Source organism: Petromyzon marinus, chromosome 4, assembly GCF_048934315.1.
Source record: "Petromyzon marinus isolate PM22_M1 ecotype Great Lakes invasive population chromosome 4, UKy_Petmar_22M1.pri1.0, whole genome shotgun sequence".
In the NCBI taxonomy this organism is placed as follows: Eukaryota; Metazoa; Chordata; class Hyperoartia; order Petromyzontiformes; family Petromyzontidae; genus Petromyzon; species Petromyzon marinus.
In genome coordinates, this window is record NC_133670.1 from 24,433,394 (window position 1) to 24,459,017 (window position 25,624).

The 25,624-nt window shown below is 54.5% G+C and overlaps 1 protein-coding gene across 1 annotated transcript in view; it reads left to right on the forward strand.

Moving 5' to 3' along the window:
- The window catches only part of LOC116938871 (macrophage mannose receptor 1-like), a 54,276-nt gene extending 29,355 nt beyond the window's left edge, over positions 1-24,921 (forward strand). Inside the window, exons 14-30 of the mRNA XM_076054177.1 lie at positions 328-487; positions 1,407-1,542; positions 2,746-2,787; positions 3,680-3,843; positions 5,245-5,306; positions 5,723-5,823; positions 6,518-6,660; positions 7,375-7,489; positions 9,832-9,983; positions 12,430-12,520; positions 13,697-13,935; positions 14,567-14,741; positions 16,875-17,015; positions 17,889-18,005; positions 18,270-18,443; positions 18,937-18,963; positions 20,557-24,921. Coding sequence (XP_075910292.1) covers positions 328-487; positions 1,407-1,542; positions 2,746-2,787; positions 3,680-3,843; positions 5,245-5,306; positions 5,723-5,823; positions 6,518-6,660; positions 7,375-7,489; positions 9,832-9,983; positions 12,430-12,520; positions 13,697-13,935; positions 14,567-14,741; positions 16,875-17,015; positions 17,889-18,005; positions 18,270-18,443; positions 18,937-18,963; positions 20,557-20,783 — 2,266 coding nt within the window. The 3' untranslated portion in view covers positions 20,784-24,921. The remainder of the gene's footprint in view (positions 1-327; positions 488-1,406; positions 1,543-2,745; positions 2,788-3,679; positions 3,844-5,244; positions 5,307-5,722; positions 5,824-6,517; positions 6,661-7,374; positions 7,490-9,831; positions 9,984-12,429; positions 12,521-13,696; positions 13,936-14,566; positions 14,742-16,874; positions 17,016-17,888; positions 18,006-18,269; positions 18,444-18,936; positions 18,964-20,556) is intronic.
- Positions 24,922-25,624: the final 703 nt, after the last annotated feature.

A 25,624-nucleotide genomic window follows, 5' to 3' on the forward strand; every position in this document is an offset into this window, starting at 1 on the left:
GCAAAAGAAGTTCAACATACGTGCACATACAAAAAACGTCGGTGGACATGGCCGAAGCACCGTCTGGAATGCGTTCACCCCGCCACGTGGCTCTCTCGCTCCCCGCTCCCTCCCTGCTCCCTCCCTGCTCCCTCCCTGCTCCCTCCCCGCTCCCTCTCCCCGCTCCCTCCCTGCTCCCTCCCTGCTCCCTCCCTGCTCCCTCCCCGCTCCCTCCCTGCTCCCTCCCTGCTCCCTCTCCCCGCTCCCTCTCCCCGCTCCCTCCGCCCGCTCCCTCCCTGCTCCCTCTCCCCGCTCCCTCTCCCCGCTCCCTCTCGTGCGTGCGCGCAGGGAGGATTCGAACAGTAAGCGCTCGATCAGCGACTTCATCCACATGTACAGCTACGAGTACACGGATGAGAGCGACTCCCCCTCGGACCCCGGGGCCTTCTGGGTGGGCGCCAACCAGCTGGACCCCGACGAGAGCAACATGTGGAGCGACGGCTCGCCCGTGCGTCGTCGCGCCCGCACGCTGCTGCTGCACACCTGCTGCACACCTGCTGCACGTGCACACCTACACACCTGCTGCACGTGCACACTTGCTGCACACCTGCTGCACGTGCACACCTATACATATGCTCCACGTCTGCACACCTGCTGCACGTGCACACCTACACACCTGCTGCACACCTGCTGCACGTGCACACCTACACACCTGCTGCACAACTGCTGCACGTGCATACCTACACACCTGCTGCAAAACATCTGCTGCACGCCTGCTGCACTTGCACACCTGCTGCACCTCTGCTGCACCCGCACACCTACACACCTGCTGCACAACGGCTGCACGCGCACACCTACACTCCTGCGATACACCCGCTGCACTACCTAGATACAGGGATACCCACCTACATAAGAACTTGCACACCTGCTGCACTCCTGCTGCACAACCTGCTTGCATGCGCACCTACACCCCCGCTGCACACCAGGATATATGGATACCTATGGACCTACATACGTGCCTGCACTCATGCTCTCCTGCACTACTGGACACATAGACGGCTGCACAGATGGACACCTAAGCAGCTGAATATCTATACACTTTGACGTGTAGAGGCCTGGACACAGAGACACTGAGACACCTGCACGCGTGAACATCTAAACACCGGAACATAGACATTCTCACCTTCATTTATGTATCCCTATACACATAGACACACATACACAGCCTAACGCCTGTACACGTGCATGTCTGTTCATCGTGTCGAGTCGAGTGAAGTCGAGTGCAACCCCGCCGAGCTGAGCGGAGTTTCGAGTTCAGCGCGATGGGTCGCATCGTGGTGGGGATCGCGACCCGGGTAAAGTCGCGCTCAGTTCACTCGGCTGAACAGAGGAGGGCGCATCTCCACCCCCCCTCCCCCCCCCCGCAGGTGGACCGCCAGTTCGTGCGCTTCCACCCGATCGAGTCGGATGGCCAGTGTGGCACGGTGGAGAACTCGTACGTGACCCTGTGGAGGATGGAGCCGTGCGACCTGTTCAGGAGCTGGATCTGCAAGGTCGCCAAAGGTGTGGGGGGCAAGAGGCGACCGTGTGCACGGCGGATCCAATGGGGTGGGGGGGGGGGGGCAGGGGGTGGATACGAGTAGCCCACAGTCACGCAGAGAAGACAAAGATCCCCCGTGTAGTGGTGGTTAAGGAGGTTAGTGGCGATGTGGCTGAATTCTCAGTCGACTCCAGGCAGAGATTACAGGTTCAAGATGTGGAGCCCGGCTCCCAAATGAACCACCGTTCACTGGCAGTAGAATGTGGAATTTCCACTAACTACTAACTACAGCAATGTGACAAGGACAAAGATCCCCCGCATAGCCTTTGTCAGACTGCTGGGGCAATTGCTGTTAGCGGGTAGCAGCAGCTATGAAGGTCGGAAATTTGGCACACGAGGGGGTGGGTGGGTGGCCAGCACCACGGACAGCCACACACAAAGACAAAGATGCCCCCTATAGCCTTAACAGACTGTTGGGGCAAGTGCTGTTAGCGAGCACCTATGAAGGCCGGAACGGCACACGAGGAGGTGGGTGCCCAGCACCACGCCTGACCGCCTTTGTCTCCCCAGTGGCGATGTTTACACACCGCACTAGGTACTCATTTGAGGCTGAGACGACTTAGGGGATGCCCGGGACCGGTTCAGATAATCGTCACTGGTGTTGGCCGTGAGCGGGAATCGAACCCGGGTCGCCAGGTTCATAGCGCAGCGCGCTAACCGCTACACTATCGCTCCCCAGTCACACACACAGTCACACAGTCACACACACAGTCACACACACACAGCTACACACAGTCACACACACATAGTTACACACAGTCACACACAGTCACACACAGTCACACAGTCACACACACAGTCACACAGTCACACAAACACAGTCACACACACACACACAGTCACACACACACAGTCACACACACACACAGTCACACACACACAGTCACACACACACAGTCACACACAGTCACACACACAGTCGCTCACACACACAGTCACACACACACACAGTCACACACACACACAGTCACACAGTCACACACACACACAGTCACACACACATAGTCACACACACATAGTCACACACACACAGTCACACCAGTCACACAGTCACACACAGTCACACACACAGTAACAGGCAAACCGACGCCGTGTAGCCGAGTGGCGTCCGCTAAGCTCCCATGCCACTGTGTTTACATATTCCCAATTGTCTTTTGTTTTTCCAGGAAAACGTTTAAATCCGATGTCAAATGACATGTTCCACAAAGGTAAGCACGTCGCACTACTTATAGGCGCATCGCGATGTGCCACCCGACACAGGCAATTATAATTAAGTAATCTAACCCACCCAAAAAAACTATATTTTGGATTATATTTGTTGCCAAAGTCTACGTGTTAAACAGACATTTATTATGTGTGTAATATTCCCTTATTATATACAAATGACAAAGATCCCCTGTATCGACTAAACAGACTGTTGGGGCAAGTGCTGTTAGCGACCACCTATGATAGACCGGAACGGAACACGAGGGGGTGGGTGGCCAGCGCCACGCCCGACCGCCTTTGTCTCCCCAGTGGCGATGTTTACTACACACCGCACCAGGTACTCATTTGAGGCTGAGTCGACCTAGGCGAGGCCCAGGGCCGATTCAAATAATTTTCACCGGTGTTGGCCGTGAGCGGGAATCGAACTCGGGTCGCCAGGTTCCTACGTCGGATTGTTCCAAAGTGCGACGTAGGAAAAAGCGATTGTAAACTATCAAAGTAAATTGTTTTGATTTTAGCAGACAAGACCCACCGTGTTATTAGCTCGATTTCAGAAGCGACCTGGCCACAAATGATAGCGCCACGAAGTGGAAACTTACAACAGCCAAATACTCTATACGTGTGGTGACGTTGATTCTTAATGTGGAGGGTGGGAACCGGAGGACCCGGGGAAAAATCCACGCGACCACGGGGAGAGAGAGAGAGAGGAGAGAGAGAGACACGCAAACTCCAAATATACAGCAGCGTGCGTCAGGCTCTAAAATCACGGCCTTCCTGCTGCATTCCCCGGCGAGGGAGACAACACCATCCACAGCTTGGCATCAGGCGATGTCACCTTTCAGGACGCAGTCAAACAATCAAGGCCCCACCTCCCCCCCCCCTCGCGGGACACAGAGAACATGACGGCGGACGGGTGGTACGCGCTGGGCACGCGCGACATCTTCTACAGCCGCAACCAGACCGCGACGTTCGCCGAGGCTCGGCGCAAGTGCGCGCTCGGAGGGGGCGACCTGGCCATGCCGCGCAGCGAGCAGGAGCAGCGGGAGCTGCTGCGCATCGTGAGCTGGGGGGGGGGGGAGGTGGTGCTGGTGGTGGTGGTGGGGGGGTTGGCACGCTAGGTGGGTGGTGGTGGTGGGCTTGGTTGGCACGCTAGGGGGGTGGTGGTGGTGGTGGGGTTGGCACGCTAGGGGGGTGGTGGTGGGGTTGGTTGGCACGCTAGGGGGGTAGTGGTGGTGGGGTTGGCACGCTAGGGGGGTGGTGGTGGTGGGGTTGGTTGGCATGCTAGGTGGGTGGTGGTGCTGGGGTTGACACGCTAGGGGGGTGGTGGTGGTGGGGTTGGCACGCTAGGTGGGTGGTCGTGGTGGGGTTGGCACGCTAGGGGGGTGGTGGTGGTGGGGTTGGCACGCTAGGTGGGTGGTGGTGGTGGTGGTGGGGTTGGTTGGCGCGCTAGGGGGGTGGTGGTGGTGGGGGCGGGTTGGCACGCTAGGGGGGTGGTGGTGGTGGGGTTGGCACGCTAGGGGGGTGGTGGTGGTGGGGGGTTGGCACGCTAGGGGGGGTGGTGGTGGGGGGTTTGGTTGGCGTGCATGGGGGGTGGTGGTGGGGGGGAGGGGTTGGCACGCTAGGGGCGGGGGGGGGCACAGGCGGTGCGTGCGCAAAGTCATCTGAGTCAGTCGATCCACGGCCACCACCTGGGTCTGCCCAGTGGAGGAATCTACAACTCTGGTTTCACGACATGTTCATGTTTACGCGATCTAACCCAAACCCCTTGATTATTTACGGGAAAATATTCGTTGCCAACGCCTCCGTGTTGAACTCACTTTCATACTATTTTTTTATTTCATCGGGTAAGGCCCACTGAGCCATTAGCTTCTGTTTCAGAAGCCACCTACCCACAAATGATAGCCCCAATAAAGTCGCTTATCACGTGGAAATCTATTGCAGCCAAATGGAGGGCGGCACTGCGCATGAGGGGTGGCGTGGCACGCACCACGCCCGACCGCCTTTGTCTCCGCAGTGCTGATGTTTACACACGGCACCAGGTACTCATTAAAGGCTGAGTCGTCCTAGGGGAGGTCCAGGATTGGTTTAGATATTAACCACTGATATATACCGTGGCCAGGAATAGAATCCAGGGTGACCGGGTTCATAGTGCAGTGCGCCTAACCACTCCTCCACTGCCCCCCGTTATCTCTACACACACACACGCACACCCAGATACATTGTGTGCAACGACACAGACTGCTCCACACGTCGAGAGCTACGTGTTCATCTCTTGCAAATGTTGAGAAAAAATTTGCAATTATTGATACCCATTCATTGATCTGTGTCTGTCTCACTTTGTGTGTCTGTGTCTCTCTGTATGTCTGTCTGTCTGGCTATCTGTGCGTCTATGTCTCTCTGTGTCTGGGTGTTTGTGTGTCTCTCTGTTGTCTCTCTTTATCTCTGTCTATGATGCGTAGACATCCAAGTACGACCTCCAAGAAATATGGATTGGTCTTCAGATGAATAAAGGAGTGTTTGGGTGCGTACTCACGCAAACACAATAGCATGCACACACGCACACACGCAAGGTAGGCACACATACACACAATAAACAGGGGAGGTACGTACACATGGATACGTCCAATATTATCACTCACCACTGATGTCGGCCCTTGCCTGGATTATAATTTAGGTCACCGGATTCATGGAGCACCACGCTAACCACTGCGCCACCGTTCTACGCCATCTGGGCATACGGACACATGCAGAATGCGTGCGCACATAGACAAAGACACATTGAGAAGTGCACATAGACGAGGAGGCGCGCAGACACGTGCGCATCACACGGACACGCACGCACACGGGACACGTATGCAGACACACACACACACACAGACGTGTACACAAGGCCTCATTTGATCCGCGTCTGTTCGGCTTTGGCGTGCACACGTGCAGGTGGGTCGACGGCTCGCCCCTGAACCACACAAACTGGTCGCCCTACGAGCCCAACAACTACGCCCTGGAGGAGTACTGTGGCAGCATGAGCTCGCAGATTGGTGAGCGCAAGTCCTGCCCCTCCGTCCGTCAAACTCCGAGCAATCCTCCATCCGCCTCACGCCAAATCTCTCCATCCCTCTGTCCGTCTACCCATCCTTCTGTCTAATGCGAAGTGCGCGCGCGTGCGTGCGTGTCTGCCCGTCTTATGCCATCTGTGTCTGTCTCTATACAGCGATGGAATCCCCGTCCTCTCTTTCTCTGCCTACTCGTCTGCGAGTCTGTAATGCTGGCCGCTCAGTCTCTTAGATCATTCTGCCGATGATGAACTGAACCTTATGGCGGGACCCCGGGGTCCCGAAGAAACGGAAGTCAAAATCGTAATTAATTTATTAATTTTTAGGCGACTCCGTCCCACCACGCACATAAACGCCGCGACCCGCCTGGCGCGGATCGTTCTGTTGTCGTGTCGCCCAAGCGAAGTAGCGAGGACGAACGCGCAGAGGAAACAAACTTTTAAACTTTTATTATCGCATCGTGTAGAGCTCGTCGAGAGGGACAGATCGCCGTGTCGTTCGCCTTCAACAGACTTAAAATGACGTCGCAACGCAGTTGATGCGAGAGCCCCGGGGGCTTATGGGACCCAGGGGGTCCCGCCATAAGGTTCAGTCGATGATGGTGATGACCCAAACCGACGAGATGATGACCGTGGATGTGCCCCGCCCCGCTCACCCGCCCACCCTGACCCCCTCGCAGGGAACTGGAACGATCGCAACTGCGGGGCGCGCCTCTTGTACGTTTGCCAGCGTGGGAACGGCACCACCCCCATGGCCACCCCAGCCCCCACCGCCCCCTCCACGGGGGGATGCCCCCGCAAGTGGCTCCTCTTTGGCAGCAAGGTGACCCCCCCCCCCCCACGACGCCACCACCCTCCCCCACCCCAACAAACAAAAGACAAAGATCTCCCGTATAGCCTTAAGTGCTGCTCGCGAGCACTTGTGAAGGCCGGCGCTGTGGCACACGAAGGGGTGGGTGGCCAGCAACCACGCCCGACCGCCTTTGTCTCCCTAGTGGCGATGTTTACACACACCGCACCAGGTACTCAATTTGAGGCTGAGTCGACCTAGGGGATGAAACCCATTACACAGCTGATGATGCTGCGGATGATGATGCTGATGACGGTGCGGATGATGGTGCTGCTGCTGATGGTGCTGATGGTACTCATGATGCTGATGATGCTCATGATGCTCATCATGCTGATGATGCTCATGATGCTGCTGCTGATGGTGCTGATGGTGCTCATGATGATGCTCATGATGCTCATGATGCTCATCATGCTGATGATGCTCATGATGCTCATCATACTGATGATGCTCATGATGCTGATGGTGCTCATGATGCTGATGATGCTCATGATGCTGATGATGCTCATGATGCTCATCATGCTGATGATGCTCATCATGCTGATGGTGCTCATCATGCTGATGATGCTCATGATGCTGATGGTGCTCATGATGCTGATGATGCTGATGACGCTCATGATGCTGATGATGCTGATGATGCTCATCATGCTGATAATGTTCATGATGCTGATGCTCATGTGTTGCGAGCAGTGCTATTTGATCCGGGCATCCAACTCATCGGAGTACGTCAACTGGGACTCGGCCAACCTCATCTGCCACAGCCGAGGAGGACACCTCGTCACCGTGCAGTCCCCCCTCGAGCAAGGTTATCAATTGATGCAGATCATCATCATTCACATCGCCATCTTCGTCAACATCATCATCGTCAAGAGCACCATCGTAATTACCATCATCCTAATCATGGTCAACAATAGCTGTTGCCTTTATGTGTCCGTGTGTATGTGTGTATGCGTGTTTGTGTGTGTATTCGTGTTTGTGTGTGTGTGCGTGTTTGTGTGTCCGTGTGTGTGTGCGCGTGTTTGTGTGTTTGTGTGTCCGTGTGTGTATGCGTGTTTGTGTGTGTGCGCGTGTTTGTGTGTCCGTGTGTGTGCACGTGTTTGTGTGTCCGCGTGTGTGTATGCGTGTTTGTGTGTGTGTGCGTGTTTGTCTGTGTGTGTGTGTGCGTGTTTGTCTGTGTGTGTGCGTGTTTGTGTGTCCGTGTGTGTGTGCGCGTGTTTGTGTGTGTGTGCGTGTTTGTGTGTCCGTGCGTGTGTGCGCGTGTTTGTCTGTGTGTGTGCGTGTTTGTGTGTCCGTGTGTGTGTGCGCGTGTTTGTCTGTGTGTGCGTGTTTGTGTGTTCGTGTGTATGGGTATTTTGTACCATCGGACACTACACCCCCACAACTCCCAATCGGTGATGGGGCAGTTGTGGAGCGAGTGGAGAGTTTCCCATACCTGGGCAGTGTGCTTATGACCGGCTCCAGTTTAACAGCAGAGGTCTCACTCCGAATCAGTCGAGCGGCAATATATTTTCATCAGTTGCGTAACGCTGTGTGGAAGCTACCTGGTCTGTCGCTCCGCACTAAGCTTCAGGTCTTCTCAGCCACGGTCATTCCCTCCCTTCTCTACGCTTGCGAAACGTGGACCCCCCTAATGGAACATCTTCGCCGGTTAGAAACATTTAGGCTGGCCTGCCTACGATCCATCCTGGGGTTAACCAGACTGGATTGTGTGAGGAGCTCACAAATCCTTGAAAGATCTGGGCAAGGTCCCATCGGTGAGCTCCTCCGGCGGGCAAGGCTGCGATGGCTGGGTCATGTAGCCCGCATGCCCAGCCACCGCATGCCGAAACAGCTTTTGTTCGGCCAGATCGAGGGGGCTAAACGGGCGCGGCACGGGCTAGAGAAGAGATGGAGTGATGTGGTACAGGAGGACGTGGAGCTGAGTGGACTTGCCGATTACTGGTACCAGCGGTGTCAAGATCGGCCTCTGTGGAGGAGGCTCGTGAAGGACGCTACTGGGAAGTTGGAGGTAGTCGCCCTCTAACAACAACGGAGGGCAGAGGAGCGACGCTCAGAACAACGAGCGGAGCGCCGGGTGGCTAAAGCACAGCAGGTTGGCACAGTAGGGGGCACAGGTGGTGCATCAGCCAGTCATCTCGGTCAGTCGACGGGTGGCACCTTGGTCTGCCCCGTGACCTCCTGCCAGCGGGCGTTCGACACTTCACGTGGCCTCAGGGTGCACATAGCCTGGCACAAGCGTCGTGGTGACGTCACCGCCACTTAGTGGTGAATGGCGGTTGTTGTTGTTGGCTATCTGTGTGTGTCTGTGTCTCGGTGTTTGTGTGTCTCTCTCTCTCTGTGTCTGGCTATCTGTGTGTGTCTCTGTGTGTCTGTGTCTCGGTATTTGTGTGTCTCTCTCTCTCTCTGTGTGTATGGCTATCTGTGTTTGTCTGTGTCTCGGTGTTTGTGTGTCTCTCTCTCTGTGTGTCTGGCTATCTGTGCATGTGTCTCTGTGTGTCTGTGTCTCATTGTTTGTGTGTGTTTCTCTGTGTGTGTATCTGGCTATCTGTGCGTATGTCTCTATGTGTCTGTGTCTCGGTATTTGTGTGTCTCTCTCTCTGTGTGTCTCACTATCTGTGCGTGTGTCTGTGTCTCGGTGTTTGTGTCTCTCTCTCTCTGTGTGTCTGGTTATCTGTGCGTGTGTCTCTGTGTCTGTGTCTCATTGTTTGTGTGTCTCTCTCTCTCTCTCTGTGTATCTGGCTATCTGTGCGTGTGTCTCTGTGTGTCTGTGTCTCGGTGTTTGTGTGTGTCTCTCTCTCTCTGTGTGTCTCTCTCTCTATGTGTCTGGCTATCTGTGCGTGTGTCTCTGTGTGTCTGTGTCTCAATGTTTGTGAGTCTCTCTGTATCTCACTCTATGATGTGTATTTTTGTAGACACCCAAGTACGACCTCCATGGTACATGGATGGGTCTTTAGATGAATTAAGGAGCATTTGGGTGTCTGCTTGCTCGACTGTAATCAAGCGCTGCCAACCATCGCCATACCTCCGCAAGGAATTGCTGGGAGACGTTCTCGGGGAGGCCATCATCCAGCAGTGGATCGATAGTGGTTGCCCAGGATGACGATGATGACCAGGGCCCCCCCCCCCCCCGCTCCCCCTCCCCCGCAGCCTTCCTGCTCAGCCACATGGTGCCGAATGCAAACGGGCACCTCTACATCGGCCTCACGGACCGCAACAAGATGGACGAGTACCTGTGGACCGAGAACCTGCCGCTCTCCTTCAGCAACTGGGCGGTCGGACAGCCCTCGCAGACTTACTCGGTAGTGCCGAGGTACCGGCGCGGTACCGGCGCGGTGCCGCTGACTCGCCCACTGAGAGCCCTCGTCCTCACGGCGCGGCCAACGGTGTCCGCCGATGTCCCCAAACCGCACCCCACCCTCCCCGCCTCTCTTCTTCGGGAGAAGGGCCGGGGGTGGCGGCGAGCTCGGGGAGTTCGCCGGGGGAGCGGGGGGGGGGGCGGGGGGTGGGGGGAGCGGGGAGGGGGGCGGGGGGGGCCGTTCAGCCGCTCCCAAATCGCGCCCCCCACCCCCCTCGATCAGCGATAACCTCTGACTCCTGTCGTGGTGTACGCCAGCCGGCGTCGTGCTGCTACTGCCGCTGCGCGATTACTCATGACCGCATGCCGGAACGTAGCGGTTATGAGGAATAACCGGTTATGAGGAATAACCGGTTATGAGGAATAACCGGTTATGAGGAATAACCGGTTATGAGGAATAACCGGTTATGAGGAATAACCGGTTATGAGGAATAACCGGTTATGAGGAATAACCGGTTATGAGGAATAACCGGTTATGAGGAATAACCGGTTATGAGGAATAACCGGTTATGAGGAATAACCGGTTATGAGGAATAACCGGTTATGAGGAATAACCGGTTATGAGGAATAACCGGTTATGAGGAATAACCGGTTATGAGGAATAACCGGTTATGAGGAATAACCGGTTATGAGGAATGACCGCTACGCTCCCTTGCGGAGTTTTTCAACGCTCTCCGCTGCATTTCCTGGAGTCTGTAATTCTTCCGCGTTTTCCACTTTCCCCACCTGCGATGCATCGTTGTCGCCCAGCCACCCCAGCCGTCCAAAGCCATTCCGCTGACGACTTTCTGACGCTTGGCCGTTCATCCGCACTCGGGCCCTCTCGAGTGCTGCTAAGCTTGGCTTGTATGTCGGGGATTTTCGGCGTAAGGCACTACCACTGGAGTACGAGATATGTGCCTATGCAAAGCGGTGGATGTAAAGTTAAGACATCCAATGGTATGACTCCATCCTGTGCCGGACACTCGGAAACGTTATTGTTGATGTCGTCCTTGATGTCATTGTTAATATCATAGTCGATGTCATCGTTGGTGTCGTTGTTGATGTCATAGTCGATGTCATCGTTGGTGTTGTTGTTGATGTCATAGTCGATGTCATCGTTGGTGTTGTTGTTGATGTCATTGGCGATGTCATCGTTGGTGTCGTTGTTGATGTCATTGGCGATGTCATTGTTGGTGTCGTTGTTGATGTCATAGTCGATGTCATCGTTGGTGTCGTTGTTGATGTCATTGGCGATGTCATCGTTAATGTCGTTGTTGATGTCATTGGCGATGTCATCGTTGGTGTCGTTGTTGATGTCATAGTCGATGTCATCGTTGGTGTCGTTGTTGATGTCATAGTCGATGTCATCGTTGGTGTTGTTGTTGATGTCATAGTCGATGTCATCGTTGGTGTTGTTGTTGATGTCATTGGCGATGTCATCGTTGGTGTCGTTGTTGATGTCATTGGCGATGTCATCGTTGGTGTCGTTGTTGATGTCATAGTCGATGTCATCGTTGGTGTCGTTGTTGATGTCATTGGCGATGTCATCGTTAATGTCGTTGTTGATGTCATTGGCGATGTCATCGTTGGTGTCGTTGTTGATGTCATAGTCGATGTCATCGTTGGTGTCGTTGTTGATGTCATAGTCGATGTCATCGTTGGTGTCGTTGTTGATGTCATTGGAGATGTAATCGTTGGTGTCGTTGTTGATGTCATTGGCGATGTCATCGTTGGTGTCGTTGTTGATGTCATAGTCGATGTCATCGTTGGTGTCGTTGTTGATGTCATTGGTGATGTCATCGTTAATGTCGTTGTTGATGTCATTGGCAATGTCATCGTTGGTGTCGTTGTTGATGTCATAGTCGATGTCATCGTTGGTGTCGTTGTTGATGTCATTGGCGATGTCATCGTTGGTGTCGTTGTTGATGTCATTGGCGATGTCATCGTTGGTGTCGTTGTTGATGTCATTGGCGATGTCATCGTTGGTGTCGTTGTTGATGTCATTGGCGATGTCATCGTTGGTGTCGTTGTTGATGTCATTGGCGATGTCATCGTTGGTGTCGTTGTTGATGTCATTGGCGATGTCATCGTTGGTGTCGTTGTTGATGTCATTGGCGATGCCATCGTTGGTGTCGTTGTTGATGTCATTGGCGATGTCATCGTTGGTGTCGTTGTTGATGTCATTGGCGATGTCATCGTTAATGTGTTTGTTGATGTCATAGTCGATGTCATCGTTGGTGTCGTTGTTGATGTCATTGGCGATGTCATCGTTGGTGTCGTTGTTGATGTCATTGGCGATGTCATCGTTAATGTGGTTGTTGATGTCATAGTCGATGTCATCGTTGGTGTCGTTGTTGATGTCGTTTATGTCGTCATCGTTGCTGCCATTGCTGTGGTGGTGAGCGCAGCACGACTGCGTGGGCATGGATCCCTTCACAGGGAAGTGGTTCACCACCTCGTGCTTTGAGCTCAGTGGCTTCATCTGCCAGAAGTTCCGAGGTGAGCAGCTCAGCCCTCCCCACTCACCCACACGCTCACCCCTTCCCCGCTCACTGGCGCGCTCAGCCCTCCCCACTCACCCACACGCTCACCACTCCCCGCTCCCTCACACGCTCACCACTCCCCGCTCACCCACACGCTCACCACTCCCCGCTCACCCACACGCTCACCACTCCCCGCTCACCCACACGCTCAGCCCTCCCCACTCACCCACACGCTCACCACTCCCCGCTCACCCACACGCTCACCACTCCCCACTCACCCACACGCTCACCACTCCCTGTTCACTCACATGCTCACTACTCCCCGCTCACGCACACGCTCACCACTCCCCACTCACCCACACGCTCACCACTCTCCGCTCCCTCACATGCTCACCACTCCCCGCTCACCCACACGCTCACCACTCCCCGCTCACCCACACGCTCACCACTCCCCGCTCACCCACACGCTCAGCCCTCCCCACTCACCCACACGCTCACCACTCCCCGCTCCCTCACACGCTCACCACTCCCCGCTCACCCACACGCTCACCACTCCCCGCTCCCTCACACGCTCACCACTCCCCGCTCACCCACACGCTCACCACTCCCCGCTCCCTCACACGCTCACCACTCCCCGCTCATCCACAGGCTCACCACTCCCTCACACGCTCACCACTCCCCGCTCACCCACACGCTCACCACTCCCCGCTCACCCACACGCTCAACACTCCCCGCTCACCAGCACACTCACCACTCCCCGCTCACCCACACGCTCACCACTCCCCGCTCATCCACAGGCTCACCACTCCCTCACACGCTCACCACTCCCCGCTCACCCACACGCTCACCACTCCCCGCTCACCCACACGCTCAACACTCCCCGCTCACCCACACACTCACCACTCCCCGCTCACCCACACGCTCAACACTCCCCGCTCATCCACAGGCTCACCACTCCCTCACACGCTCACCACTCCCCGCTCACCCACACGCTCACCACTCCCCGCTCACCCACACGCTCAACACTCCCCGCTCACCAGCACACTCACCCCTCTCCTCTCACCTGCACGATCACCTACCTGCATCCTGTCTCACCTCCACACCTGGGCACAGTTTCACCTGAGAATTGTAATCCGCCACGATGATTCAATTGTCAATCCCACGATAACCCTTCTCTCTCCTCCCGCGCCAGACCCGCTGTTCCTGCCCCCCCCCGCCACGCCGGCCCCCCGGCAGCGCGACTTTGGGGGGCTGAGCTACTGGGTGGTGGCGGGGGAGCGCGTGGCGTGGGCACGTGCCGCGGAGGTGTGCGCCGCGGAGGGCGCGGTGCTGCCCCACGTGATGGACCCCACGCACCACGCGTTCCTCACCGTGCTCGCCAGCCGCGTCAGGGAGCCCGTCTGGCTCGGACTGCACGCACACGGCAACAAGGTGACGGTGGCGACGGCGGTGGCGGTGGTGGCGGTGGCGGTGCTGGTGGTGGTGGTGGTGGCGGTGCTGGTGCTAGTGGTGGCGGTGCTGGTGCTAGTGGTGGCGGTGGCGGCACTGGTGGTGGCACTGGTGGTGGCGACGGTGGCGACGGTGGTGGCGGTGGTGGTGCTGGTGGTGGTGGCGGTGCTGGTGCTGGTGGTGGCGGTGGTGGCACTGGTGGTGGCGGTGGTGGTGGTGGCAGTGGTTGTGGTGGGACTGGTAGTGGTGGTGGTGGTGGTCGTAGATGTGGTGGTGGTGGTGGTGGCGATATTGGCAGTGTCACATTCATCGTTGTAATCATCATACAACAAAATAAATAAATTACCATCATCTTTGACATCACCGTCATCGTCTCCATCATTGGCGGTGATGCTGGTGGTGGTGCACAGTGTAGCAAACGCAATAATACAATACAGTTAGAGCTGGGCTATCCGATTAATTAATTTACTCACTCAGGTGAGCTCGGGTGAACTTGGCTACCTCAGGTGATGTCAGGTGCGGTCGGGTTCGCTCCGGTTTGGCCTCCGCGCGGTTCTTCGCCAGTCGCCAATCTGTTCCCGTGTTGCTTCCTGGGCCGCTCGCGACGCTCAAGACCGAGGAGGCCCGCTCGCGGTTCGCGTGGGCCAGCGGGGAGCGCCTCTGGTACGAGGAGTGGGCGCCCGCAGAGCCCCGGTTTGGCAGGGACTGTGCCGTCATCTCCCTCAACGGCAGCTGGGCGAGCGAGGAGTGCGACGCCACTCGGCGCGTCGTGTGCCAGTCCTTGTCCGGTATGCTTCCGGGACACTCGTGACATCGTGGACGGTAGCCGACACTTTACTAACCCGACCGAGTTAAGCAGTCGCCTGCCGATGATTAATCGCCCCCCCCCCCCCCCCCCCGGGGCCGCCTGCCGATTTTCAAAGCAGGAAGCGCGTCAGACGCTTTTATTTTTAAATTTCATATCGCGCTGCGATTTAGCTTGGAAAATCAGAATGCTGTAAAGCGGTTTACCAATTGGAAAGATTTCAGCTGTCAATTCCAAACCGTGCTTGCCAGTCCTACCGCTGATCGGTAGTGTTGGCATGTATGCATGCGGAAGGGAGTTTACGATTGGCAGGATGATGATGACGATGATCAGTCGCATAGCGGAAAAGTGAGCAGGCAGAGCCACTGCGCAGGGGCCTGGGGGCCGCAGGGTCCCAGGCGCCAGGCTAAACACCTCCAATTAGCACGGTTGGCTACGTATGGGGCGAAAGAAGTTCAACAATGCATACATACCTCCTCTAGTCTAGCGACGACCCAGGAAATATAGAATTGGAAATTATTCGCTGGTCACGTCCGTCAATACCTTGATCTCCTGAGTGGTCCGATTCGCGAGGCGTCCACTCGTGTGCAGCTCTGTCACGGGGCTCTATCTGCTGTCGGTCTGTGGGAAGACTTTATCTCCTTCGGTTGGCTCGCTACTGACGTGACCTTTTCGCCCTGTTGTCCACTTATTACCACCACCCCTCTCCCCTCTTATCTTTTCCTTTCTCTTTTCTATCTCTTCCGAATGTTCCCTCTGTCTCCCTTTCCTGTCTCTGAGCGTCCTGTCGCCTCCTCGGTCACGGCTTGGGGCCTCCTCCCACTCTGCGTGAAAATAATCGCATCATTTTTTATTTATTTGAAAACTCAGCACACTTGTCGATAAAATTGCGCCCAGTAATGTGGGAACAGCGCGGGAAACCAGCACAGAGTGAACTCAACGACGGCCCACCATGCATTGTCCAATTCTAACCTCCCCCCCCCCCCCACTCCTTTTCATGTCATTGAAAATTCGGTATTTCGAATCGTTACACGTTACGTTTTTGAGAAACTCCATACATTCCGTTTCCGTCAAACGACGTATGCCCATGTGCAATAGGCGACGTTCTGGGCAATGTCCCTTCATCGCAGTGCATAGAGAGGGACCACAAAGGTATAATGCGTTGATTGTTTTTTTGGTGCTGTTATTTGTTCTTGTGCACCACTGACAATGCAGCAGCAGCAGCAGCTCCGTTCGATCATTTTTAGTTAGAATGTTTTAAGTTACCCACTGGTTACCCAAATGTTCTTCATTGCAAGGCCCGCGGGCCAATGGCGGCCCTTAGTGGCCTTCAGTGCAGGCCCTGACGTGCGGCCCCCAACAACACATAAATGTGAAAACACTTCCCATCATCATCGTGCTGCTACCACACCCTGTGGTTTAGATTGTGTGGCGGCCCTGACACTGATAATGTCTTATTGGTGAAAGTGCCCCCCCCCCTCTGAAAATGAAACGAAGCTTTGATTTAAAGCTTTCGTGACTGCAGTAATTCATATTCTTAGCTCTTTCGGTAAAGTCACGTTGAAGGGAAACAATAAAATAATAATTATTGTTTCCCTTCAACATGACTTTACCGACAGAGCTAAAAATATGAAACGAAGCTATTTCAAACCGCAATTTTTTTTGTATTTCACCAGGCAAGGCCCACTTAGCTATGTAGCTCTTTTTCAGAAGCGACCTGGCCACAAATGACAGCTCAACGAAGTGGCTTATCTAAATGTGGAGGGAAAAACAGGAGGACGCGGAAAAAAATACACGCGACCACGGGGAGAGAGACACCGCGAACTCCAAATATACCGGTGTCAGGGTCGGGATGGAGCCCACAACCTCCTCCTTACCAGGCGAGGGAGATAATATCTCCCAGCCACCGTGGCGCCTCATAGTGTTTTACTCTGCTACCCAAGCCTGCCGACAATGACCCACCATGGCCCACCGTGGCCCACCGTGATCCCCCGTGACCCATCGTGACCCACTGTGATCTGCTGTGACCCACTGACCTGCCGTGACCCATCGTGACCCACTGTGACCCACTGTGACCTGCCGTGACCTGCTGTGACCCGCTGTGACCCGCGTGCAGCTGAGCGCACGCCCGAGCACGGCACGTGCCCCGAGGACCCGTCGGGCACCAGCTGGGTCGCCTTCCGTGGACACTGCTACTCGATCCACACGGACAGCCCCAAGTCCTGGTCGCTCGCCGTGCGCCACTGCATGGGGCTGAGTGCGTGTGGGGGGTGGGGGGGGGGGGTGGGGGGGGGGGTGGGGGGAGTGGGGGGGTGCACAGGGCACGGTAGGGGGCACAGCTGGTGCATCCGCCAGTCATCTCAGTCAACCCATTGGCACCTGGGTCTGTCCCATGACCTCCTGCCAGCGGGCGTTCGACACTTCACGTGGCCTTGAAGTGCACATAGCCTGGCACAAGCGCCGTGGTGACGGCACCGCCACTTAGTTGGGAATGGCGGTTGCTGTTGTCAGGGGGCTGTTTTTGCTGATGCTGATGATGGTTACCGTGCTGATACTGCTGCTGCTGGCGATAGGGCGACTAATTATGCTGCTGCTGCTGTTAGCGCTGGGGGTGCCTGATCTGGCTTGAGATGCCGCTTGCACCAGTGGTTTTGCTACTGCTGCTGCTAGTAGTAGTGCAGGGAAGAGGGGGATGTGGTCTGGTGGTGCAGAGGGGTGGGGGGAGCAGTGATGGTGTGGGTTGTGAGAAGTGGTTTAGTGGTGTGACCTGCGGGAGTGGAGGTGGTGGTGATGTAAGGTGTGGTAGTGTGGGGGTTGACAATATGGGTGTGCGGGTAGTGGTGGTGTACTTTGCACTCCTATCGTGTTTTAGTATTTTTGTTGTTGTAACGTTCTTACCCCGTGCCCCTACTGGACATCTGTAAATACATATTCTGATGATTCTGATCTCCCTCGAGCTGCTTGTATCTCCCTCCCAACAGCCTCTGTGTCTTGCTGACACTCCCATCTCTCCCTCGTCCCTCCCTGCGCCTCCTCTCGTCTCACGGCATCTCCCTGTGTCTCTCCCCCGTTTCTGCCGCCTCTCTCCGTGTCTTCTGGTGCACCCCCGACTCCCCTCCCTCTAACACAGACTCCTCCATGGTGAGCATCCACGATATGGAAGAGAACAAGTTCTTGGTGAAGATGTCCGTGATGGCCGATCCTCAGAGCCAGGGGCTCTGGACGGGCCTCTTCAAGTTGGAGACCGGTGAGGGCCGCAGCTCAGACGACCGCTCAGGAGGAAGAACTTCCCTCCAGCGGGGCTCCATGCACACACCCATCTCACGCTCTCACATCCTGTCTCTCCCCTCTCTGTTCTCTCTGTCTCCTCTATCCCATGCCATCTTCTCACTATCTTCCCTCTCTGCCCCCTTGCACTCCCCTCTCTGCTCTCTACCCTCTATCCCATCTCACCCCCCCCCCCTCCCCCCTCTCTCTCTTACGTCCCCTCCCCGTGTGCGCCCATCATCAGCTCACGTTCCAGCCAACCTCTACTGGCAGGACGAGAGCCCCGTGTCGTTCACCAACTGGAACTGGGGGGAGCCCAACACCGCGATGGAGCGCTGCGTTGAGCTGCTTGCGGGCGGCCGATGGAATGACAGATCCTGCTCCTACGTGCTGCCCTACGTGTGCAAGAAGCCGCAGGGTGCGTGACGGCCACGGGCGAGAGCCGGGCGGGAAGTGAGAGGGGACAGAGAGGGTAGCGAGCGAGGGAGAGACGAGAGGGAGGTGAGGGAGGAGCAGAGGGCACGGAGAGGAGAGGGGAGATTTTTTTTAATGATCGCTTGAACAGCCAAAGGCCATCTGGCGTCGTCTTGTTCTGGCACGAGGAACGTAACGTCACCGTCGCTTACTAAACACTCGCAACTCCAACGGGGCAAACGAGGGTTGTGCAGCTTTAAAAACTTCAACCTCGGGTGAAACTTTCTCGAGCGGAGTCGGGCGGGCGCGCACAGGCTCGGGGCGTGGGAGGTGCGGGATTGGAGCTGCGTGGTGCGTCCTCGCCGCGTCGCTCGCCGCGTCGGGGTTCGCGCGAGAGTGCACGGCGAGCGTGCCCAGTGGGGGAGGAGGGGGGTGGTGGTGGGGGGGGGTGGGAGCCTTCGTAACGCGACGTTTTCTCCCCTGTGTTTTTGTTGCAGTGAGCGTCTGGGCGGCTCAAGCGTCAGGTGAGCAATCCGGGTCGAGGGTAGTTTTGTTATTTGTTAAATGCGCGTCCGCTCATTCGTCTTTGCATGCATGTGTCTGTCCGTCTGTCCGTCTGTCCGTCCATGTGTGTGTGACCACCATGGGCGCAGTTTGTTGGGGGGGGGGGGGGGGGCAACGCCCCTCCCAAAAACTGGACACTTTCATGAATGTATTTTCAGTTGTTTACAATTAAGATTAAAAAGGCATTAATTATATGCACCGGCGATTCCTAATATGAGAGACAAAGCGAACCCATGCCCGCCCCCCAAATAGAGAATTCAAACTCCACCTATGATGCCCATCCATTTGCCCATTTGTCTGTTCAGCAGTACTTTTTTCTGCTCGTACATATGCACTGTACATGCAACTGTCCTCATGTCCGTCTATCTGTATGTCTGTCTGCCTGTCTGTTCATCTGTGCTTTAGGCTGACCTTGCCATATGAGTGTTACCATTCATAATCCGGGCCGTCATTTTTCGTGCCATAAATCGGAAGAAATATTGGTTTCCTGCCGCCTCTATTTGTCAGCGCTGACCTGACAATTTTGTTGTTGTCAAATATTGTCTTTCTAGCCCTTTCAGAACAATAGAATGTACGTCTGACACTAAGGATGTAAACGTTCACCACATGACAGCAGTGATGGCGTATTCATCCATTAATGTTGAGAAGCCTACCCCAAGACACGGAGACGTTTGCTTTATTGGAATCCGAACACTCGGGATGGAACTGTTCACCAGACCCGCAATGCGATGAATCGTCTCGAGCTGTGGTTCTTCTTGAGCCGGGGTGCACGCACCCCTGGTGAGTGCGAGATGCCCTTTCAAGGGGCGCGAGACGTTTCCAGTTTTTTTTAGAAGGTAAATAATCTAAAACGCAAATGAAGCGCGGGCAGGTGAGCACAACTACTTTGTTTCACGAAACGTATGTATTCGTGAACATTGTACAGGCTGCAGTAAAGGCTAGGAATCACTGGACTCGAGCAATCGTCAACCAATTTCATTGATTCTTATTTTCCTTTGCGGTGCATGTGGAATTGACAGCAGTGCGAATCTGTGGACTATACACAGGAGTCGATCTATACAATCTCGAGTCGTGACTCTATATTCGCTGCAGTGGAGCGGATTATGGCAATCTTAAACAGTGCGAACGTTTAGAATCTGCAGCGCCATGCATCTATAGTGGTGGATCTATAGAATCCGCAACGCTGTGAGCCTTTACAAAAAGACACTCATACATTATCACTGTTGCCGAGCACGTACTGTATGCGTGTTGAACTTTTTTCGCACCGTACATAGCCAACCGTGCTAATCGGAGGTGCGGGGGGGGGGTTAAGGACACCAAACTAAACACACAAAAATCAGTTCTAAAGAAATGAGTTGGCCACAGACACCACAGGTTCCGAAACACCGAGCGGCCGGCAACAAACAGCACCAATAACAACATCAATATGAATTTGCCGAGCAGAGTCACTCACTCACTCTCTTTCTCTTCTTGTCATCCCGACCCCCCACCGGCGTGACCTGTGCGCCGACGCCACCACCAACACCTTCATCACCACCTCCATGCTCCTGCAGGGGGCGCGGTGGCTCCCGCGGGCATTGCGGCCATCGTGGTGTGTCTGCTGCTGCTCGTGGTGGCCGGGCTGTGCGCGCTGGCGGTGCGCGCGTCGCACACACGCGGCCTCTGGGCGCTGCCGTGCGTCCCCTACAGCGGGGTCATGTTCGCCGCGTCGCGCGACAGCACCACGGACAGCGGTCCCAAGATGCTCATCAACGACGACGAATGCAACGAGCAGCTCTGAGACGGGGGAGGCGGGGGGGGTTGGAAGTGGTGGGGGGTAGGGTGTGGGTAAGAGGGGAGGAGGAGGAAGAGTGTGAGGATGAGATGGGAAGCAGTGGGGGAGAGAAAAGGGATGGACGGTGCAGAGAGGTTGAGGGTGGTGTTGGAGAGTGGGCAGTGGGAGATATGGTGAGTGGAGCCATCGAAATAGATAAGCGAGGGGGAGAGAGTTAGAGCGGGATATGTGGACGGAAAAGATGCTGGAGTGAGAGTAGCGAGTTGCACGGTTTACTACGTGCGGTCCGAAAGAAGTTCAACACACACGAGAGGTGGTAAACAGGAAAGGAAGGAGAGAGAGTGGGTGGTGTGAGAGAGAGAGATCATTGAAGGAGCTGGGGGGACAGCAGATAGGTGGTAGACTGAGAGCGCAGGGAGACGTGAGAGAGGAAGTGATGGGGGAGTAGAGGGGGGTGTGAGAGAGAGAGAGAGGGGGTAGAGGGAGCAGATGAGCTGTGAGCCAGGAGACAGGTTGGCGGGTAGCAGGGTGGAGGGTCTGAGAGAGGGAGCGATTGGCATCGGAGAGAGAAGAACAGAGACGGGAGAGAGATGCCTGATGGGGAGAGTGGGGGGGGTTTGGGGTAATGGTGAGAGAGGAGAGAAGCATGGGGCCAGACGTGATGTGGCATCAAGTGGAAGAGAAGGCAGAGATGGGGGGGAGCGGTGAGGGAGGAGAGTGGAGGCAGAGCAATAGATGGGGCCAAGGGTGGACGCGAAGAGAAGGGACAGGTGAGAGAAAGAGCAGAGATGCAGAGGGTATCTGGGAGAGTGAGAGGGCGGGATGGTAACAGGAGGCGAGGCCGATGCGAGGGAGTGCATACAGATAGAGCAAGGGGGATGAAGGGCAGTGGCAGATGGGGGTGGGAGAGACGCGTGAAAGGCGGGGAAAGTGGAGAGATTAAGAGAGGCGATGGCGAGTTCGAGATGAGTACGAGTGGCGACACGGCAATTATAATATGGAGAGGGGAGAGACGGGAAGGAGAATTGAGTCCCGAGTCAGGAGATCACAAGGAATGAGATAGCGCAGCTTGTCAGCCCATACGGTTTAGCCCGTATTCTTGTACAGGGAAATTGAGCTTTGATGGCCATACGGCGCACAGCCGTTTCTAGACGGGCCAAACAAAATGTGTCTATTTTTTTTGTGTTTCTCCCTCGTGATGGGACTTTGTAGGATGAACCGTTGGGATGTATAAGGGGCCACGGGGGTGACCATTAAGGTCTGAATTTGTCTGTAATAAGGTAGGGAGGGCACTGATAAGGGGTTGACAGGTAAGAGAGCGAGAGGCGAGGGCATTGCAGAACGAGAGGTGGGGAGGAGAGCTGAGGGAGAAAGCCAACAAGAGACCACGAGGGTAGCAAACGTCGCTGGAGGTGATGCGGGGCGTTGTTTGTCAGCGGTGGTTGTGGTGGCGGGGGATGCACACGGAGCGGCTCCGAGCTGCGTACAGCTTGCACCACCATAATATATGCGTGTGAGCGCTGCTACAAACGATCTAATTTTATTACAATTAACCAAAGTGATTCGTTCCGTCGGTCGCCGGTGACGTGATTTGTCGCCGGTGGTGACTTGGAAGTCGGTGACGACAGATCAAGTCGCCGGTCACGTGATTTGTCGCCGGTGGTGACTTGGAAGTCGGTGACGACAGATCAAGTCGCCGGTCACGTGATTTGTCGCCGGTGGTGACTTGGAAGTCGGTGACGACAGATCAAGTCGCCGGTCACGTGATTTGTCGCCGGTGGTGACTTGGAAGTCAACGACGACAGATCAAGTCGCCGGTGACGTGATTTGTCGCCGGCGGCGACTTGGAAGTTGGTGACGACAGATCAAGTCGCCGGTGACGTGATTTGTCGCCGGCAGCGGCGACTTGGAAGTCGGTGACGACAGATCAAGTCGCCAGTGACGTAATTTGTCGCCGGCGGCGGCGACATGGAAGCCGGTGACGACAGATCAAGTCGCCGGTCACGTGATTTGTCGCCGGCGGCAGAGTGCGTTGCGTCGCGTGGGATTTGTCGAGTCCGGATTAATTTTTTTGGTTTATCGGCGATTTGCGTGAAATGTGTCCGCCCATCCACGAGTCGAACTCAAGCTGGAGGTCGAACGTGCAACTCTCCTTTCGCGAAGCTTCATGAAATTATCCATGTATTTTGCAACATTCATCTCAATCGTCACCCATGGGGGTATTGTGTGTGTGTAATGAAGAGGCCGGGAGGTCGTCTCCGGCCTTCCCCGTCTTGCCCGGGGCGGCTCCGGGTCCCAGCGAGCCGGGCAAAGGATCTAGGCCTATGAATTTTTTAAAAAAGCTAGTAAAAAAAAGCTATCGAGTTGCAACAAAAAAACAAGGAAATACATGACAAATAACTCAGGTGCGTGTCGTTTTACTTCATAAAGAGAGATTACTATAGACGTGTTTAACATCGAAGCTGTTATCCCTTCAGCAGCACTCCGTGACCCCGGTGCAGCCAATCTCTGTGCGCGCGTTACCAAGTCAAAAAAGCCATTTGTAAGAAGAGCAAAACGTTAAAACTTTTGTTTATTCCACTGGGTAATGCCCCACCGAGCTATATTTGAGCTCTATATTTTGTTGTTGCAGAAGCGACCTGGCTATCACAAATGAGGTCTCAACGAAGTGGCTCATCACCGTCACCCGCGTGTTAAAAACAAATTTGACGGCCTCAGCCAAATGGTCTCGGACGTGCGTTTGATTAATTCTCAACGTGATGCCGGGTTGATGAGAAGTTGCAGAGGTTCACGTTCCCCAACCCCAAGTATCGCTCCCCATGTTCAACAGAGCCACATCGGACAACATTGTTGCCAGCAGGCGATTGTGATTCCTCTTCAAATTTTTTTTTCCGGAACGCTGCGAGGCTGGCTTGTCGGGATTATTGGCGTAAGGCACTACCACGAGAGTACAACGTGGTGTCTTACATTGGTGTAGCCTAATTGTGAAGTTGTAGTTGTTGCTCCGCGTCTACATCAGCCATACGTAAGAAGAATAAGAAGTTGTACCCTATTACCTCTATATATCAAACAACGCACCGTTCAAACTTGGGCTTCCGACAACACGAACACAAAGGCGGGTTCTGTGTAGAACGGTTTCTGTTAGTCGCTGGGTAGTGTCCGATAACATTAATGTCACCCATTGGTAAAATGGGTTCCACCCGTGTGTCAAGTGGCTTTCAACCAGCTCGGAGAGAAACCCGCCTCCGTGTGCTATGACGCTCAAATCGCCGCACAGATGGATTCAATAAATGCATTTTTGTGCCAACCATCTCCCGATCACCTTGCAGGCTCGCGACTACAACGCCGCAAGCAAAGTCCCATCCCTCCCAACCCCTACCCCTAACCCAAGTTAGCGACCAGGGCTCCAAACCAGCTTAGGTTTTTTTTTGGGGGGGGGCCTCTTGAGATTCGAAGAGACGTGGCCACACACGATGGTCAGTCAGCAGCACCTCGACAAAAATCGCACCACTTGCTTCGTGGTTTGTTCGCGGTGGTGCCGCATGCGCTCTCCGATGTGTGTGTTTCTGGTCGTGCCGCGTGTTACGGGAAGGTGTCCGACGTTTCGCTGCACGTGCCGGGAGGTTTTTTTTCCCTTCTTATTCTCGCGGGACTAAAATCCAGCCGCGTGCCAAGCAGCACGCGGTACGAGCGGACAGCGAGCATCGGGAAGGCTGCGTCATGTCCATGTCTGGTTGGGAAACGGGGGTCGATTTTTCTCCGAATCATCACCCGACTATATACGTGTATGATTATGTGCTGTATATCCTCTTGTAAGGGCAGAGCTAATGATGTGAATGCGGGTGAGTGTTGACTGATTTGTGCTATGCGCGTCGCTATAAATGCACTCGTGGTCTTAGTGTTTTTTGCTCGTGTTCGCGTTTTGTGCGTTCACTGCCGTCGCCTGAATGTGGTGGGCAAAGTGTCACATTTGCAAGGAGCGAATACGGTTTTTCTGTTTAATTTTTAAACTCTTACTTGTTCAATTCACAGTGTGTCGTTACGTCGCAATTGCTGACGGTATACGGAATGTTACGCAGTATATGTATATGATAGGGTGTTCTCCGCGTCTTACCACAGTAAACTTAATATATTAGCTACAGTACACTATGGGGATTGGTTGTCGTTTTTGTTTTTTTCATTCGTTTCCGGGTTGAGGTTTTTTTTGTTGTTGTTGGCTCCACTGAGTTCGGTGTTGCAGTCAATGCGACGGTTCCTGAGCCTCATTGAATCTCAATCTCATTGAATCTCAATCTCATTGAATCTTAGTCTCATTGAATCTCAATCTCATTGAATCTCAATCTCATTGAATCTTAGTCTCATTGAATCTCAATCTCATTGGATCTCAATCTTATTGAATCTTAGTCTCATTGAATCTCAGTCTCATTGAATCTTAGTCTCATTGAATCTCAATCTCATTGAATCTCAATCTAATTGAATCTCAATATCATTGAATCTCAGTCTCATTGAATCTCAATATCATTGAATCTCAATCTCATTGAATCTCAGTCTCATTGAATCTCAATCTCATTGAATCTCAGTCTCATTGAATCTCAATCTCATTGAATCTCAGTCTCATTGAATCTCATTGAATCTCAGTCTCATTGAATCTCGATCTAATTGAATCTCAATCTCATTTAAACTCAATCTCGTTGAATCTCAATCTCATTGAATCTCAATCTCATTGAATATCAGTCTCATTGCATCTCAATCTCATTGAATCTCAGTCTCATCGAATCTCAATCTCATTGAATCTCAGTCTCATTGAATCTCAATCTCATTGAATCTCAATCTCATTGAATCTAAAT